Raw genomic sequence first — 17,326 nt, forward strand, 5'->3', positions numbered from 1 at the left:
TTTCCCTCCTCTGAGACCACAAATTTTTTTTAAACTTAAATTTCTAAACTTTCTGATTTTTTTTTTCTTTTTAATTCACCCAGGCTGGAGTGCAATGGCATGGTCTCGGCTCAATGTAACCTCCACCTCCCGGGTTCAAGCGATTCTCCTGCCTCAGTCCTGCAAGTAGTTGGGATTACAGGCAGGCACCACCACACCTGGCTAATTTTTGTATTTTAGCAGAGATGGGGTTTCACCACGTTGGCCAAGCTGGTCTTGAACTCCTAACCTCAAGTGATCCTCCCACCTTGGCCTCCCAAAGTGCTGGGATTACAGGCAAGAGCCACTGCGCCTGGCCTAAATTTCTAAACCTTCTAAAAAATCGAGTACACTAAATGAAACAATACCAAACTGTTAAAAAGTTATTCTCATTTGCTGGCTGGGAACAGAGGCCCACATCTGTAATCTCAGTACTTTGGGAAGCCAAGGCGGATGGATCACTTGAGGTCAGGAAATTGAGACCAGCCTGGACAACATGGTGAAACCCTGCCTCTACTAAAATGAGACTGTGCCACTGCACTCCAGCCTAGGTGATGGACTGAGACTCTGTCTCAAAAAAAAAAAAAGTTCTTCTCATTTGCTATGTTACTAATGTAGTAAGTGGATAATATACCAATACCAATAAACTGAAAGCTTAAAGGGAAACTGGATTGTAAGAAGCAATATTTCTTACTCACTTCATTCTGAAGCCATATCCCTATGGCCAGGCGTGGTGATAGAATGTTCACTTTGGGAAGCTGAGGAGGATCACTTGAGCTCAGGAGCCTGAGACCAGCCTGGGTAACATGGTAAAACCCTGTCTCCATAAAAATTACAAAAATTACCCCGCACGGTGGCATGTGCCTGTACTCGCTACTTGGAGGGCTGAGGTGGGAGGACTGCTGAGCTAGGGAGGTTGAGGCTGCAGTGAGCTGTGTTCACGCCACTGTACTCCAACCTGGGTGACAAAGCGAGATCCTGTCTCAGGAAAAAAAACAGTTGCATAGCCATCTCAGAGTGGGCCTTGGAACCCTGGGATCAAAGAAAAGGTTAGGTACGCTGGTTGCTAACAGGATTTTAACAGTTTAAGAGACACACCGGACTAGTTCAATGGTAGTGGTTTATCAGAACTTATAAACATTAGTGTCACCAGAAGTTGGTATACAACCCCCTACTGCTAAATTTGACTGGCTTAATTTTAAAAAAAAAAGCGCGCACGTGCAGGCGCACATACACACACACACACACACACACAGAAAAGCAATATAATGCAGTGGAAATCCCGAAAGCTTTTAAGTCCAGAGAATTCAAATCCAGTTTAGTCACTTAGCAACTATTAAATTATTATTTATAACTAAAGCAAATTATTTAGACTCTCCAGGCCTCAGTTTCCACATCTGTAAAATAAGAGAATTCTCTACATAAATGGTTCCCCATCTTTATATATACAAGGGTCCCTATTTATAAACTGTTTGGAAGTCAAGAGATTTCTCATAACCTGATAATATTTTGAGTACCCAAATACTGAAAATCTTTGGAAATTATAAAGTTTTAAAAGTCTGATAATATCTAAAGTTGATAACAAAATGGAAAAAGAGCTACTGGTGGACACCTATGTAGAGCAACCTATTAGGACAACTTGACAACATCTATTTAATTATAAACACTTGAGCCAGCAAATCTCACCTCTAAGACTTTATACTGAAGATACGCTTTCACAGTGGGCAAAGACACATGCCTGAGAATGTTCACCACAGTATAGTTTGTAATCACAAAAGATGGGACCCTGATAAACGTCCAAGAATAGGGGAATGCATACATAAATGGATACATCCCAAATTAAAAATCATACACTTTTCTAACAGAAATATAAACTGATATAACACTATCAGATGGCCAATCCAGGAACAATACTGATCCCAATTCTTATAAACTGTGATGAACTCTGAGCCAACAATTTCACTTTTAGAAATATATCCGCAGAACTAGTTAATGATATGAGAAAAGATGGAGATAGAAATGTTCACTGAAGCTTTTTAAAATAGCAGTGTACCTCTTACAACCTACTGTTAATAAGTTAATCAAATAATGGAAAACATAGTCATCAAAAATGTTATAGATGACTATTAAAATAAGATATTCACTATTAAGGGGAAAAAGTGGGCAAAGAGTAATGTACCATCTGTATAATCTTTTTTGGTAAAAGGAAAATCACTACATATAACATAGAGATATATAAAAATAAATATACATACAGAATAAAAGTAACAATCAGTTATCTCCAGGTGGTGGGATCATGGTGAAAAAATGTTTTTTCTTCTTTTTGATTTTTTTAATAGTTTTTCTACAATGCATACACACACACACACACACACATATACATACAGTGTGTGTGTGCGCGTGTGTGTGTGTGTGTGTGTGTGTGATGGAGTTTTGCTCTTGTTGCCCAGGCTAGAGTGCAGTGGCATGATCTCAGCTCACTTCACTGCAACCTCCGCCTCTGCCTCCCAGGTTCAAGGAATTCTCCTGCTTCAGCCTCCCAGGTAGATGGGATTACAGTCATCTACCATCACACCCACCTAATTTTTGTATTTTTAGTAGAGATTTTAGTATTTTTAGTAGGGATTTCACCATACTAGCCAGGCTGGTCTCGAACTCCTGCCCTCCAGTGATCTGCCCGCCTGGGCCTCCCAAATTGCTGGGATTACAGGCATAAGCCACCGTGCCCAGCTGAATATATTATTTTTGTAGTAATAAAGCTATTTAGTTTTAAAGGAAATAAAATAATTTAAAAATAAAGTCTTTTGTAGCAATGCAATGATTCTATGAAAGTCCCTATTTCAGTTGTAAATCTTGAGACATAACTGGTCAGTAACTCATCTTGAGAGAACAGAAATAGACATCAGAAATTAAACAGAAACCAATTACTGTATAGCCTCTCTAGAAAAAAAAGCATTATAAACACTAGTCTTTCAACATTTCTTTCACGTAGACCACAACCCTATCCTATCTTCCATACTCAGGAACCAAGAAACAAATGAATCTGCCAGAGAAAAACTGCCCTGGGAAAATTCCTACCAAACTAACAGAATTCTTCTAATTCAGAAACAAAACAAGCAACAAACCAACCAAACCAAAAAAGCCCCAGATCTCTTTAACAGTTAAGAATTTTGAGTTGACATTTTCTGCCCTAGAAATCATCAGTAGCAAGAACCTACTGCTCTGTCACTTGAGACGCCAGTATCAAGTCAGCACTAACTCAGAAGGACTGTACAATCTACAGAATCACTTCCGTATCATTACTAAATTCACTTTCCAACGAGTAGAACCACATCTGTACCTAACTAAACAGGTATGGCTGTCCCTAAGACCTTTTTTATTCTTTCATCCCTCTAGCCCAGGATTATTATTTCCCAATAATCCCACTTACCATTGTTGTTGGCAATTAGTGTGACAAGAGTCTTCTTTGTACTGTCGCTGTTCTGTGCCCCGCTGCTACTAACGGTGGTGGATGTAGAGAGGTGCCCAGCAACAGAAGCATGGGCAGCGATGGGCACTGGAGCCGAGACTGGCTGCTGGCTCACAGAAACTGTGGGGAAGGGGAGGCACAGTCACTTGGAGACAGGGACAGATGACACTAAAGGATACTGCTCTAATCTTCCCTTTCCATCTTGTGAGCTATTGCCAAAGTTTCCGGTTTCATACATCTAATTGTTCATGTGATTCCTCCTCCTACTTATCCCTCAGTCCACCATTTAGACACAATTCCTTCTTTGTCTCACATCTCCTGGTTAATTAAGTTACATCGCGGAGCCCACTGAGCTGGGATGTTAATGTTTTGCTTACACAGCGCTAGCAAACCTCTAGGGCTCACAGGATTATTCTTGCCACTGGTGGTATTCATAACCATGCGTATTAAGCCATCCAAAGACCCTGCCCTGCGGCCTAGGTCAGCCTGAACCAACGCCATCTGCAGCTCTCAAGGCAGGGAAGATAAAAGTAAACAACAACGGGTACAATTTAGGGGAAAAAAGAACTATCACCCATTTTCTGAATTCAGGGCCATCTAGAATTTGACCCAGCAGTATTACCTTTATGAAAGAAAAGCTAACAAACCTAAATTTGTAAACTGTCCATGAAGGCAGACACAAAGCAATTTCCACTCAGCTCAAAAAGAAAACCAAGTTCAAGAAAAACAAAACAAAACAAAAAAATCAAGACCCTGGGAACCTATTTTTCACTGGGTACATAAATAAGCACTGACACATACACACACCACCACTTTGAATTCTTGGTCATACATCTTTTAGTAAGAAGACTGCTACTAGATATTTGATAAACACTGGTCAATCCAACCTTCCAATGTTTTTGATGAATTAAATATATAGTTTCTGCTATATGGATGAGGAAACTGAGGTTTTTCACAGACTAGATCTTGGAAAAAAAGGTAGCACCAGTGCCACAATGAGGTCTTCCTGGATTCTTAAAGTTCTTTTCCATCTCACACTTTTTGAACCAAAATGCCATTCAATTTAATCAAACAACCATCTAAGATGAGAAGAGCTTTCGTTACCTGTGGTAGTTTTATCCACTGAATTATAATCTTCAACTACAGAGTCCTCAATGACATCACTGATTTTCTGCCATGGCTCCAACTCCTCCTCCTCACATTCCATGAACAGATCGGTGTCCGCCATGCTACAAGAAAAGCATTCAAATAAGATATGGGCCTAGGAACAGGAGACATTGCTTTATATCAAATATGAAATCAGAACTTTAATTCCATTGGTAACCTACCTCCTTGGGCTCCTTTACCATATCCCCTAGCCTTCCTCCATTTCCCAGAGTTCAGAGTTACAACTTTTATGGTTGAATATTAGAATCCAATCCACAGCAAATTCTTTGATAATTATGATTAGAGGCCGGGATGGTGGCTCCCGCCTGTAATCCCAGCACTTTGGGAGGCCAACACAGGTGGATCACCTGAAGTTGGGAGTTAGAGAACCAGCCTGGCCAACATGGCAAAACCCCATCTCTACTCAAAATACAAAAATTAGCCAGGCGTGTTGGTGCACACCTGTAATTCCAGCTACTTGGGAGGCTGAGGCATGAGAATCGCCTGAACCCAGGAGGCAGAGGTTGCAGGGAGTTGAGATCATACCACTGCACTCCAGCCTGGGGGACAGAGTGAGGCTCTCTCTTTCAGAAAGAAAAAAAGGATTATAAAAGTTTAATGTGTAATACCCAGGGCCAGGGTTAGGATGAGGACAGTGAGGTGAGCCAAACAAGTGCAGGATCCAATCCAGTCTTTATTTAAAAGATATTTTGTTTATTATGAGTTGTCTGCATTAAAATTCATCTTTTAAAAATGATGCATGTATTGTGATTACTGAACTTCTCTGTACTCCTTTAAATCTTGCACCTAAGATGAGAACCTCACTTGTCATACTAGTCCCAGTCTTACTACTACCTTGTACTTCTAGTCTAGGAAATTCTGGAGGCTACTCCACTGTGATTTTGGAGTCGATCCTTAATTTGAAAACACTGCCTAAATTCGATGCCCCCTTTAACAATTAAAGTCTGGATCTCTGCACTGCAAACAAAGAGTTACTGCTATTCTGCCCCCAGTAAGTTTACTTAAGGTCAGTTTCCTTGTCTTGGAATCAGAGTACCATTACCACTCAATATTCAAACAAAGTCTCTACTGCAAAGGCTCTCAGTGTCCTTAGTGTCTCAGTAATTCCTGCTGCTATATCCATAAGCCAGAACCAAAACCAAACTAACCTTTCTGTTTATTAAGCATCTGGTTAGGGCCATACAACTTGACAGCAGCAGTTTACAAGACACCCAACAGATGACACTGTTTCCCTTAAAAATTGAAAGTATCTTGCAATGCCCCAGTGAGTTAGCTATAGCCAAGGGCAGTTTGGGTTTTAATGGGTAAAGTGCTTAACTGGATTCTAACCGGTCTTTAATCTTCTATTTTAATTATTTCTGTCTTTCTAAACCAAAGTCACAGAGGGGGTGAGGAAAAAAAAAGATTTAAGGGATCAACTTAAATTCTTCTTTTCATGCTTAATTATATAAAGACAACACTAGCCAGAAACTGAATTACAAATAAATCAAATCCGTATCACAGGTATTCTTTGAGACAAAAACAACACATGCCTTTGTTTTCCAGTCTCATTCCACTACAAAATATATTTTAAACAACTTTTTCCTTAAACAATTTTATTCCGTTGTTCTTTGCTGTAAAACTTTCCTAGAGCTTACAGTCAACAGATAATTAATGTGTAAATAGCCAAGACTCAGCAGAATGAATATAAACTGTGCACAATAACCTCTGCTGATGATTTTACTTCTGTCCCGACCAGTTACAAGCACACTCTCCACACACATGCTAAGCAATCTGTAGAACACTTTCCTTTGGAATATGAAGAGCAATCAGAATACAAATTGTGGTTTCAATGTCATGCCTGTGGTTATTTTAATAGCATATCCAAAAGGGTGTTCTTTTATCTTAAGTATTTACTATATCTTACGAGTTTCAGTTATATCTTTTATAAAGCAATGAATTTTAGTAAGAATACTGAAAATTTCTTCCATTTGACCATCAAAATCTAGTTGTTATTCCTCACACGAAAAAGGTCTTCTAAGAGAAATGGAAAGAAATCCAGCCTGGGTAATAGAACAAGACTACATATCTACACATTTTTAAAAAAATTAGTCAGGAGTGCTGCACATGCTGGTGGTCCCAGCTACTCGGGAGGCTAAGCTGGGAGGATCACTCGAACCCAGGAGTTCATCGAGGTTACAGTGAGCTTGAGGTTACGGTAAATGCAATGATACCACCATACTCTAGCCTACGCTGGAGAGCTAGAGGGCAAAACCCCATCTCTATAAGATAAAATAATAAAAAACAAATGGGCTGAGGCAAGAGAATCAATCGCTTGAACCTGGGAGACAGAAGTTACAGTGAGCCAAGATTGCACCACTGCACTCCATCCTGGGCAACAGAAGCCACACTCCGTTTCAAAAAGAAGAAAGAAAAGAAGGAGAGAGAGAGAGAGAGAGAGAGAGAGAGAGAGAGAGAGAGAAAGAGAGAAAGAGAGAAAGAAAGAAGGAAAGAACGAAAAAGAAAATCCAACTTACAGGGAAATATTTTTCATGTTTTTTAACAACATACAAGATGGAGTTAATAAAGAAGGTTTGTCAACTCAGAAAATATTAGTTCTGCTCACTGAACATATTTCACAGACTTATACACAAAACATCTCTGAAAGACACTGAAACCAAGTTTTTCAAAACACTTAGTCCTTGAGTCTGACCTATACTCTGTTATCTCAGGGTGTGATCAATTCCTTTCACTTTCAGCCTCTGTAACTCAGGGTCAAAAACATGATACAATAGAGATATCAACCTAACATAAATACTCGGAAAACCAAAAATAGAAAATGAAAATTTAGATCCTTCTTGTAGTTTTCTAGTTATCAAAAAGAAACCTTTCCTAACATAATAAAATGCAGTATATAGTATTTCTACCAAGATTCTCAAGAAACACCAACATTCTCTGTGGTCTTTCCAGAGATCCATGGCGTACAAATCCTTTCGACTTTTTTTTTTAGCCCTGATCATGGCAAGGACACCCTTCCAACTATTTTTGAACAAAGAAGACAGGAATTACCAAATATGCAGTGTTAACATGTACATCCAGATTCTGAAAATCTGCCTGGAAAAAAAAAATAGATCTTCCCAAACTACCATTCCACATATTTAACCTCCTTCCATACCAAATCTTTAATTTCTCATATGGAAAGAAAAAAACCAAATTTTTTCCCCTCTTCCCAATTTTCTTCCATGAAGAACTGGATACTTATCACACTAAAAAAAAAATTATGTTGAAGTGTAATCCTTAATTAAGGGCATTTTAATTTCTCATTTTTTATTTCAAAACTGCTAAACAGAAATGCCAATTTCAGATATTAAAGGCCAGCCCATAGTGAATACAGTGCCTCATCAAGAGGAAAATGGACAGGCGTGGTGGCTCACACCTGTAATCCCAACACTTTGGGAGGTCAAAGCGGACGGATCACCTAAGGTCGGGAGTTCCAGACTAGCCTGGCCAATATAGTGAAACCCCATCTCTAACAAAAATACAAAAATTAGCTGGGCATGGTGGCACATGCCTGTAATCCCAACTACGCAGGAGGCTGAGGTAGGAGAACTGCTTGAACCCGAGAGGCTGAGGTTGCAGTGACCCGAGATTGCGCCACTGCACTATAGCCTGGGCGACAGAGGAGGCTCTGTCTCAAAAGAGAAGAACACTTGGATGGGTAGTAAATTTGGGAACCACACTGTCATCAAGTGAAGTGGCAAATTTTCATACTACAACTATGAGTCTCTGAATCAAAACTGGAGTGGTTCCTTTTCTGCTAATTTTAATGAGATACAAATTTTAATTAAATACAAAAGTTAAGACATGAATCCATCACTCAGTTTCAAAAATTATCAACTCAAAACTGATTTTTTCATTTATGCTCCCACTTCCCCATATTATTTTGAACCACATCTCTAATAAAACATCATAGTCATAAATATTTTGGTATGTACCTCTAAAAGATAAGAACTTTAAAAGATTATAGTTTTTAAAAAATCATATGGTTGGGCCAGTGGTTCACACCTGTAATCCCAGCACTTAGGGAGGTAGAGGAGGGCAGATCACCTGAGGTCAGGAGTTCGAGACCAGCCTGGCCAACATGGTGAAACCAATACTAAAAATACAAAAATGAGCCAGGAGTGGTGGCTTGTACCTGTAATCCCAGCTACTTGGGAGGCTGACACAGGAGAATCGCTTGAACCAAGGAGTGGAAGGTTGCAGTGAGCTGAGATAGCACTCCAGCCTGGGCAACAGAGAAAGACTCCATCTTACAAAAAAATTGTATTACCATTACATGCCTAAAAAATTGATAATCCCTTAATATCAAATATCTAGTCACTATTCAAATTTCTTTCTCTCTCTCTCTCTTTTTTGAGAAGCAGTCTCATCCAGGCTGGAGTCAGGCTGGAGTGCAGTGGCATAATCTCAGCTCACTGCAACCTCCGCCTCCCAGGCTCAAGCAATCTTCCTACCTCAACCTCCTGAGCAGCTCTTGGGACAGAGAGCTAACTAACTCTTGGGATAGGCTAGAGCCACTATGTCTGGTTAATTTTTTATATATATATATATATATATATTTTTGTAGAGAACAGGGTCTTACCATGTTGCCCAGGCTGGTCTCAAACTCCTGGACTCAAGCAACCCACCTGCCTCAGACTCCCAAAGTGCTGGGATTACAGGAATAAGCCACTGTGCCCAGCCTCTGAAATGTTTTGATCCATGCAGTTATCTTTATAGATACTCAAAGCGTCCTATTTTGGCCAGGGGAACTTCTTCAGTTGGCTTCTGAGTCCTTCTGACACAACCCTAGTATCATTTGATAAAATCTTTGCTGATAATCAAGATGTTCCAGCTCATCTCATACATTTCCTGCTCCAGACCTAGAATCAGCCATTTTTCAAGGAATGATGATATTGGTGGGAAATGAATTTCCAAGTCCACAATAAAAGGCTAGGGTCCTTCTTGCTCATTTTAAAGAAAAGATTACCTCAATACAAATCCCTAACTATTAATTATCTTCAACTTTGCTCTTATGTCATCTGACAGAAAAATTTCATATCCACAAATATATTTCTTAGAAAGTTAAAAAAACTCTTTCTTCTGAAATTTTTATTTGAAATGTTTCAGTCTTATATTTATTAAACAATTCATTACTTCCACTCTTATCCTACCCCAACTGTATGTATTCCCTCAACAAAACACCTAGATCATCAAGAGAATTTAAATGCAGTTAAGAAGTTTTGACTGGGTGTGGTAGCTCATACCTGTAATCCTAGTACTTTGGGAGGCTGAGGCTAGAGGATCACCTGAGTTCAGGAGTTCGAGACCGGCTTGTACAACACAGAGAAACCTTGTTTCTATTACAATTTTAAAAAAATTACTGTAAAAAGATAAAATTTAAGAACAATATAATCTAAGGTTAACAAAGAGAACACATCCAAACAAGCCTTTTAACAAGTAACTTTTCAAGACTATCTTTTCTTTGCCTATAATTCCAGCACGTCAGGAAGCTAAGGTGGGAGAACTGCTTGAGCCCAAACTGCTTGAGCTGAGAGGTTCAAGACCAGCCTGGGCAACTTGGTAACATCCCACCTCTACAAAAAATATAAAAATTAGCAGGGTGTTGGTGGCATGTACATCTGTAGATCCAGCCACTCAACAGGCTGAGGTGGGAGAATCTCTTGAGTCTGGGAGGTGGAGGCTGAAGTGAGCTGTGATTGTGCCACTGCACTCCAGCCTGGGCATTAGGGCAAGACACTGTCTCAAAAACAAAACTATCTTTTCTTGAACACAGGATACAGGCAGATCATGTCAAATATATTAAACAAAATTCTCAACTATTCCTAAGCTAGTAAGGATCTTTTTCAAGCAAATGTACATGGGGGGCAGCAGAGGGGGGAAACAGATTTAGATACAGCAGAAAGCCTACACCTTTACTGTTACTTTTAAAATGAGCTCATTTCTAGCCTTCAATAAAATTCCCAGTACTGCTAAAATATTTCATCACTTTCCAGTGTTCTCCAACATGTATCAGGCACAGCCCAAGCTATGCACTACACCTGCAGAAGAGACTCCTTCAATTGCTGTACATAGCTTACATAAAAGGAAATACAGTTAATAAAAGACATAAATAAATAATAAAAGAGTCTTCATACATGATAATTAATTTCATCAAGGGTCAAGCTTGCCCCCTTCCCCGGAGGGCCTTTGGCAATGTCTAGAAACATTTTTGGTAGTCACAATTGGGGTGGGAGTGAGGAAGGGTGCTACTGGAGTATCTAGTGGGTAGTGGCCAGGAGTGCTACAAAACATCCTACAGGCTGGGTGCAGTGGCTCACCCTGTAATCCCAGGACTCTGGAAGGCCGAGGCAGGTGGATCATGAGATCAGGAGTTCAAAACCAGCCTGGCCAACGTGGTGAAACCCTGTCTCTACTAAAAATACAAAAATTAGCTGCGAGTAGTGGTGGGCACCTGTAATCCCAACTACTTGGGAGGCTGAGGCAAGGAGAATTGCTCGAACCTGGGAGGCAGAGGTTGCAGTGAGCCGAGATGGTGCCACTGCACTCCAGCCTGGGCAACACTGTGAGACTCTGTCTCAAAAAAAAAAAAAAAAAAATCGGCTGGGCGCGGTGGCTCAAGCCTGTAATCCCAGCAATTTGGGAGGCCGAGGTGGGTGGATCACGAGTTCAAGAGATCGAGACCATCCTGGTCAACAAGGTGAAACCCTGTCTCTACTAAAAATATAAAAGATTAGCTGGGCATGGTGGCGTGTGCCTGTAATCGCAGCTACTCAGGAGGCTGAGACAGGAGAATTGCCTGAACCCAGGAGGTGGAGGTTGCGGTGAGCTGAGATCGCGCCATTGCACTCCAGCCTGGGTAACAAGAGTGAAACTCCGTCTCAAAAAAAAAAAAAAAAAAAAATCTTACAATGCACAGAATAGCCTGGAGACTATCCTACCCTATGTCAATAGTGCCAAGACTGAAAATCACTAATCAAACTGAATACATGTTCTGAAAACGAGGACAATTTAAAAAAAAAAATCTTCCTACATTCTATAAAGAACTATAATTTCTTTTTAAAAATATTTGTCCTCTCTGCAACAGAACAGAACAAGGCCCTTATGAATTATACAAATGGTTATATTGGTTTTTTTTGAGACGGAGTTTTGCTCTTGTTGCCCAGGCTGGAGTGCAATGGCACAACCTCGGCTCACTGAAACCTCTGTCTCTTTGGTTCAACCAATTCTCCTGCCTCAGCTTCCCAAATAGCTGGGATTACAGACATGCGCACTACACCCAGCTAATTTTCTCTCCCTCTCTCTCTCTCTGTGTGTGTGTGTATTTATTTATTTTTAAACAGGGTTTCATCATGTTGGTCAGGCTGGTCTCAAACTCCCAACCTCAGGTGATCCACCCACCTTGGCCTCCAAAGTGCTTGGATTACAGGCATGAGCCACTACTCCTGGCCTTTTTTTTTTTTTTTTTTGTAGACAGAGTCTTGCTGTCCGCTCTGTCACCCAGGCTACAGTGCAATGGCACGATCTCAGCTCACCGAAATCTCAGCCTCCTGGGTTCAAGCCATTCTCCTGCCTCAGGCTCCCGAGTACCTGGGATTACAGGCACCTGCCACCACACTCAGCTAATTTTTGCATTTTTAGTAAAGAAGGGGTTTCACCACATTGGTCAGGCTGATCTCGAACTCCTGACCTCAGGTGATCCATCTCCCTCGGCCTCCCAAAGTGCTAGGATTATAGGTGTGAGCCATCTCACCCAGCCAGAAACTTGATTTTATCTTCTTATTCATCCAACAACTTTTAGACCACTCTTGTTCTTACCCCAGTACATAAAACAAGAGCATCATGATGTTTACTCTGTAAAATTATGGTTTTATGGTTGTTTGCCAGTATCTGTATTGGCTGGTGAATAATTTTTGTGAAAATAATTGTCTAATCCCCAGTTCTAAGTTAAAAAAGAAAAAAAATTTTTTTTTTCCCCAACAGGGTCTTTCTGTCACCTGGGCTGGAGTGCAGTGGCATGATCTCAGCTCACTGCAGCCTCGACCTCCTGGGCTCAAGCAATCCTCCTGCCGCAGTCTCCCAAGTAGCTGGGACTACAGGTATATGCGACCACACCTGGTTAATTTTTGTATTTTCTACAGAGATAATAAAGTTTGCCATACTGCCCGGGCTGGTCTTGAACTCCCAGACTCAAGCGATCTGCTTGCCTTGGCCTCTCAAAGTGCTGGGATTTACACGCATGGGCAACTGTGCCCAGTCTCTCCAGTTCTAAGTTTTTCTAGTGGTGGCCCCTTTACAATTCCCCTACAGGTTACCTTTGCTACATAAACTCTTCTTCCTTCTTCAACTTCAAAGTCATTTTTGCAGAGGGCAGTGAATCATAATGACAAAATGCAAACCTATTTCTATATTCTTCCTCAAAATCTTATTTATGCTTGAACTTAAAAGTTACAGCAGTACCTCTATATCTCAAAAGCCAGTTATGATCGTAATATGTTTAAATAAAAAAAAAAATAGTCCAGGCTGGGTGCAACGGCTCATGCTTGTAACCTCAGCACTTTGGGAGGCCGAGGTGGGTGCATCACTTGAGGTTAGAAATTTGAGACCAGTCTGGCTAAAAGGGTGAAACCCCGTCTCTACTAAAAAATACATAAAAATTAGGGCCGGGCGCTGTGGCTCACACCTGTAATCCCAGCACTTTGGGAGGCCGAGGTGGGTGGATCACGAGGTCAAGAGATCAAGACCATCCTGGTCAACATGGTGAAACCCTGTCTCTACTAAAAATACAAAAAAAAAAAAATTAGCTGGGCATGGTGGCATGTGCCTGTAATCCCAGCTGCTCAGGAGGCTGAGGCAGAATTGCCGGAACCCAGGAGGTGGAGGTTGCAGTGAGCCGAGATCGCGCCATTGCACTCCAGCCTGGGTTATAAGAGCGAAACTCCGTCTCAAAAAAAAAAAAAGTCACTGTTGGCCAGGCTTGGTGGCTCACACCTGTAATCCCAGCTCTGGTAGACCAACATGGTAGGATTCCTTAAAAAGTCAGGAGTTCGAGAACAGTCTGGGAAACAGTAAGAACCAATCTCTCTAAAAAACTTTTTTAAATAAAAGAAAGGGAGGCCGAGGCAGGTGGATCATGAGGTCAAGAGATCGAGACCATCCTGGTCAACATGATGAAACCCCGTCTCTACTAAAAATACAAAAATTAGCTGGGCATGGCGATGCAAGCCTGTAGTCCCAGCTACTAGGGAGGCTGAGGCAGGAGAACTGCTTGAACCCGGGAGGCAGAGGTTGCAGTGAGCCAAGGTCGCACCACTGCACTTCAGCCTGGCGACGGAGCGAGACTCTGTCTCAAAACAAAAAAAAAATCATATGGGTTTTAAATAGTCTTAATAACCTACCATTTCCAAACTCAAAATATTTTCCTCTTGTTTGGCAACAAATCCTGTTATCAGAAAGCACCCAAATATTCGTTCTGTGCTCTTTACTAAAACAACTAAAGCAAGCAACAAGTTCTCTCTTTTAAAAGGGTTCAATATTCAGGTGGCCCTTTCCCAAGAAAAGTGCCTACTGTAATGGAAAACTTTTCTTCAATGACAGTTGTGTGTTGTCTAAATTCCAATTCTATGCTCTCAATTTCTTTTAACTCTGCTAAAACCTAGCAATAGGTTAGTGTCTCCCTTCTGCTCTCCTCCCCTTGGTTACATATAAAAATGTTTTTCAGCCAGGCACAGTGTCTCACGCCTGCAATCCCAACACTTTGGGAAGCCGAGGTGGGTGGATCAAGAGGTCAGGAGTTCAAGACCAACCCGACCAACATGGTGAAACCCTGTCTCTAAAAAAATACAAAAATTATCCAGGTGTGGTAGCATAATCTCAGCTACTCAGGAGGCCGACGCAGGAGAATCCCTTGAACCTGGGAGGCGGAGGGTGCAGTGAGCCAAGATTGCCACCACTGCACTCCAGCCTGGGCAACAGAGCAAGACTCTATCACACACACACACACACACACACAAAATATATGTGTGTGTGTATGTGTATAAATATATATGTGTGTGTGTGTATATATATATTAATATATATATGTTTTCAGCCAGGAGCAGTGGCTGACACCTGTAATCCCAGCACTTTGGGGGGCCAAGGCACGTGGATTACCTGAGGTCTGGAGTTCAAGATGAGGCTGACCAACATGGTAAAACCCCGTCTCTATTAAAAATACAAAAATTAGCCAGGCATGGTGGCACACGCCTGTAATCCCAGCTAACTGAGAGGCTGAGGCAGGAGAATTGCTTGAACCTGGGAGGCAGAGGTTGCAGTGAGCCGAGATCACACCACTATACTCCAGCCTAAGTGACAGAGTGAGACTCCACCCCGCCCCCCCCAAAAAATATATATATGTATTTATGGATATAGCTTAATATTATAAAAAGAATACCAAAGAATCTATCAAAATGTTACCATATTGATATTATGACAAAGGCATCCACCAGCTCTAGGGTTTGTAAACAACCAGCTCTAAAATTTGTGATTTACAGATACGGTCAAAACACCGGTTTAGAGAGAACTTCCTCAAGGCTACAGTTAGTAAATATACCAGTTAGGATTGAAATTAAGCTTTTTTGTTTTGTATTGTTTCGTTTTAGGATGGAGTTTCACCATGATGGCCAGGCTGGTCTTAAACTCCTGACCTCAGGTGATCCACCCACCTTGGCCTCCCAAAGTGCTAGGATTACAGGCGTGAGCCACAGCGCCCGGCCTGAAATTAAGCTTTTTTTGCTCTAGAACTCTTCCCCAAGTCACTGCTTCTTCCATCAACTTTGACTACTTATAAATTTCCCCAAAATTCCCAAAGGGAGTTAGATTTGAATGATCTAAAAAGAAGAAACACAGGACTGACCGAATGATTCTCATTTTTTGGACTCTTAAAATTACTGAAGACACCAAAGATCTTTTGTTTACATGAATTTTATCTTTCCACATTCACCACATTCAAAATTTTTAAATTTTATTATTTATCAATGTATTTTAATACAAGCCCCACTACAAGTTAATATAAACATTTTCAACAAAATAATACCTCCCTTCCAAAAAGTGAGAAAAGTAAAGTTGTTCTGAATCTTTGCAGATCTCTTTTATGTCTAACTTAATAGAAGATGGTTAGATCCTCACTGCTACTTCCACATTCAGTCTGTTACTGTATGTTGTTTTGCTTAAGAATATAATGAAAATCTAGTCAAAAAAGGGAGAGGCATTTTAATAACCTTTTCAGATAACTGTGGATAGTGGTAAATACTAAAAGTCAATAAATGGTAGTCTCTTTCTTTTTTTTTTTAAATAAATACAGACAGGGTCTCACTATGTTTACCAAGCTGGGCTCAAACTCCTGGGCTCAAATGATCCTTCTATCTCCGCCTTCCAGAGTGCTGGGATTACAGTAGGGAGCCACCCACGCTGGGTCAAATAGTAGTTTCTTAAAGGATGGTAAAATTTCGTAATCGGAAACCATATCAATCTACTTGTTTACTGTTAAAAATCCATTGCTGTATCTGGTAATTTTAAAGGATCTTTTACCTTCGCATAATTTTGAAACATCATGCATTGGTCATTTGCAAAATACAGGGTTACAGAGTTATGCCCATCTTCCAAATGACACATTTCATTATACAAGATTTTAAAAAATTACAGTCCTTAACCACTGAAAGCATAAGAAAAGTCTTTTAAGTACTAGGAAGCTGTCAAACTCCAGCTGTGAACTTTTTAAACATTCTAATTTTCATCCAAATTTGATCACTGGTAACAAATACTGTCAATTGCTTTCTTAACAGTGACAAGCTCACTTCATTTTCAAGAAATATCTGCCAAATACGAAGTGTGAAAAACCAGTTTGCCATTCTTTCAACTAAAAATGCTACTCCATGAAATAAGCCACTCACAACCCAATCTCACAAATGCCTCTCTCGTGACAACAATCACACCTCCATAGGCAGCACAAATGCCTTATCCATGTTTCTTATTTCATCACAAATTCTTAAAAATTGAAAAGACATGCAGTCACAAACTAAGATTTAATAATAGTAGGCCAGGCACGGTAGCTCATACTTGTAATCCCAGCACTTTGGGAGGCCGAGGTGGGTAGATCACCTGAAGCCAAGAGTTAGAGACCAGCCTGACCAATATGGTGAAACGCCGTCTTTTTTTTTTTTTTTAATTGAGATGGAGTTTCGCTCTTGTTACCCAGGCTGGAGTGCGATGGCGCGATCTCGGCTCACCGCAACCTCCGCCTCCTGGGTTCAGGCAATTCTCCTGCCTCAGCCTCCTGAGTAGCTGGGATTACAGGCACGCGCCACTATGCCCAGCTAATTTTTTGTATTTTTAGTAGAGACGGGGTTTCACCATGTTGACCAGGATGGTCTCGATCTCTTGACCTCGTGATCCACTTGCCTCGGCCTCCCAAAGTGCTGGGATTACAGGCGTGAGCCACCGCGCCCGGCCTAAACGCCGTCTTAAAAAAACAAAAAAACAAAAAAACAAAAAATACCACCCGGTAGGCAGAGGTTGCAGTGAGTGGAGATTGAATAAAATAAAATAATAATAATCTTTACTGCTTCAAGGGCATTCTCAACTATGTAGTTTGGT

The 17,326-nt window shown here is 40.8% G+C and overlaps 1 protein-coding gene across 13 annotated transcripts in view; it reads right to left on the reverse strand.

Moving 5' to 3' along the window:
* POGZ (pogo transposable element derived with ZNF domain) overlaps positions 1 to 17,326 on the reverse strand; it is a 59,162-nt gene that overhangs the window by 39,607 nt on the left and 2,229 nt on the right. For 5 of the 13 annotated variants that reach the window (XM_035279728.3, XM_035279723.3, XM_035279727.3 and 2 more), the window contains exons 2-3: positions 4,592 to 4,716; positions 3,449 to 3,607 (exon numbers count right to left, since the gene is read on the reverse strand). In XM_035279728.3, the coding sequence (XP_035135619.2) occupies positions 3,449 to 3,607; positions 4,592 to 4,715 (283 nt within the window). In that variant the 5' untranslated portion in view covers position 4,716. Of the gene's footprint in view, positions 1 to 3,448; positions 3,608 to 4,591; positions 4,717 to 4,815; positions 5,097 to 9,939; positions 10,865 to 17,326 lie in introns of those variants that run through there. The other 8 variants (XM_035279734.3, XM_035279730.3, XM_035279733.3 and 5 more) reach the window with 5 other exon arrangements.

This window comes from Callithrix jacchus, chromosome 18 (genome assembly GCF_049354715.1).
Source record: "Callithrix jacchus isolate 240 chromosome 18, calJac240_pri, whole genome shotgun sequence".
Classification (NCBI taxonomy): Eukaryota; Metazoa; Chordata; class Mammalia; order Primates; family Cebidae; genus Callithrix; species Callithrix jacchus.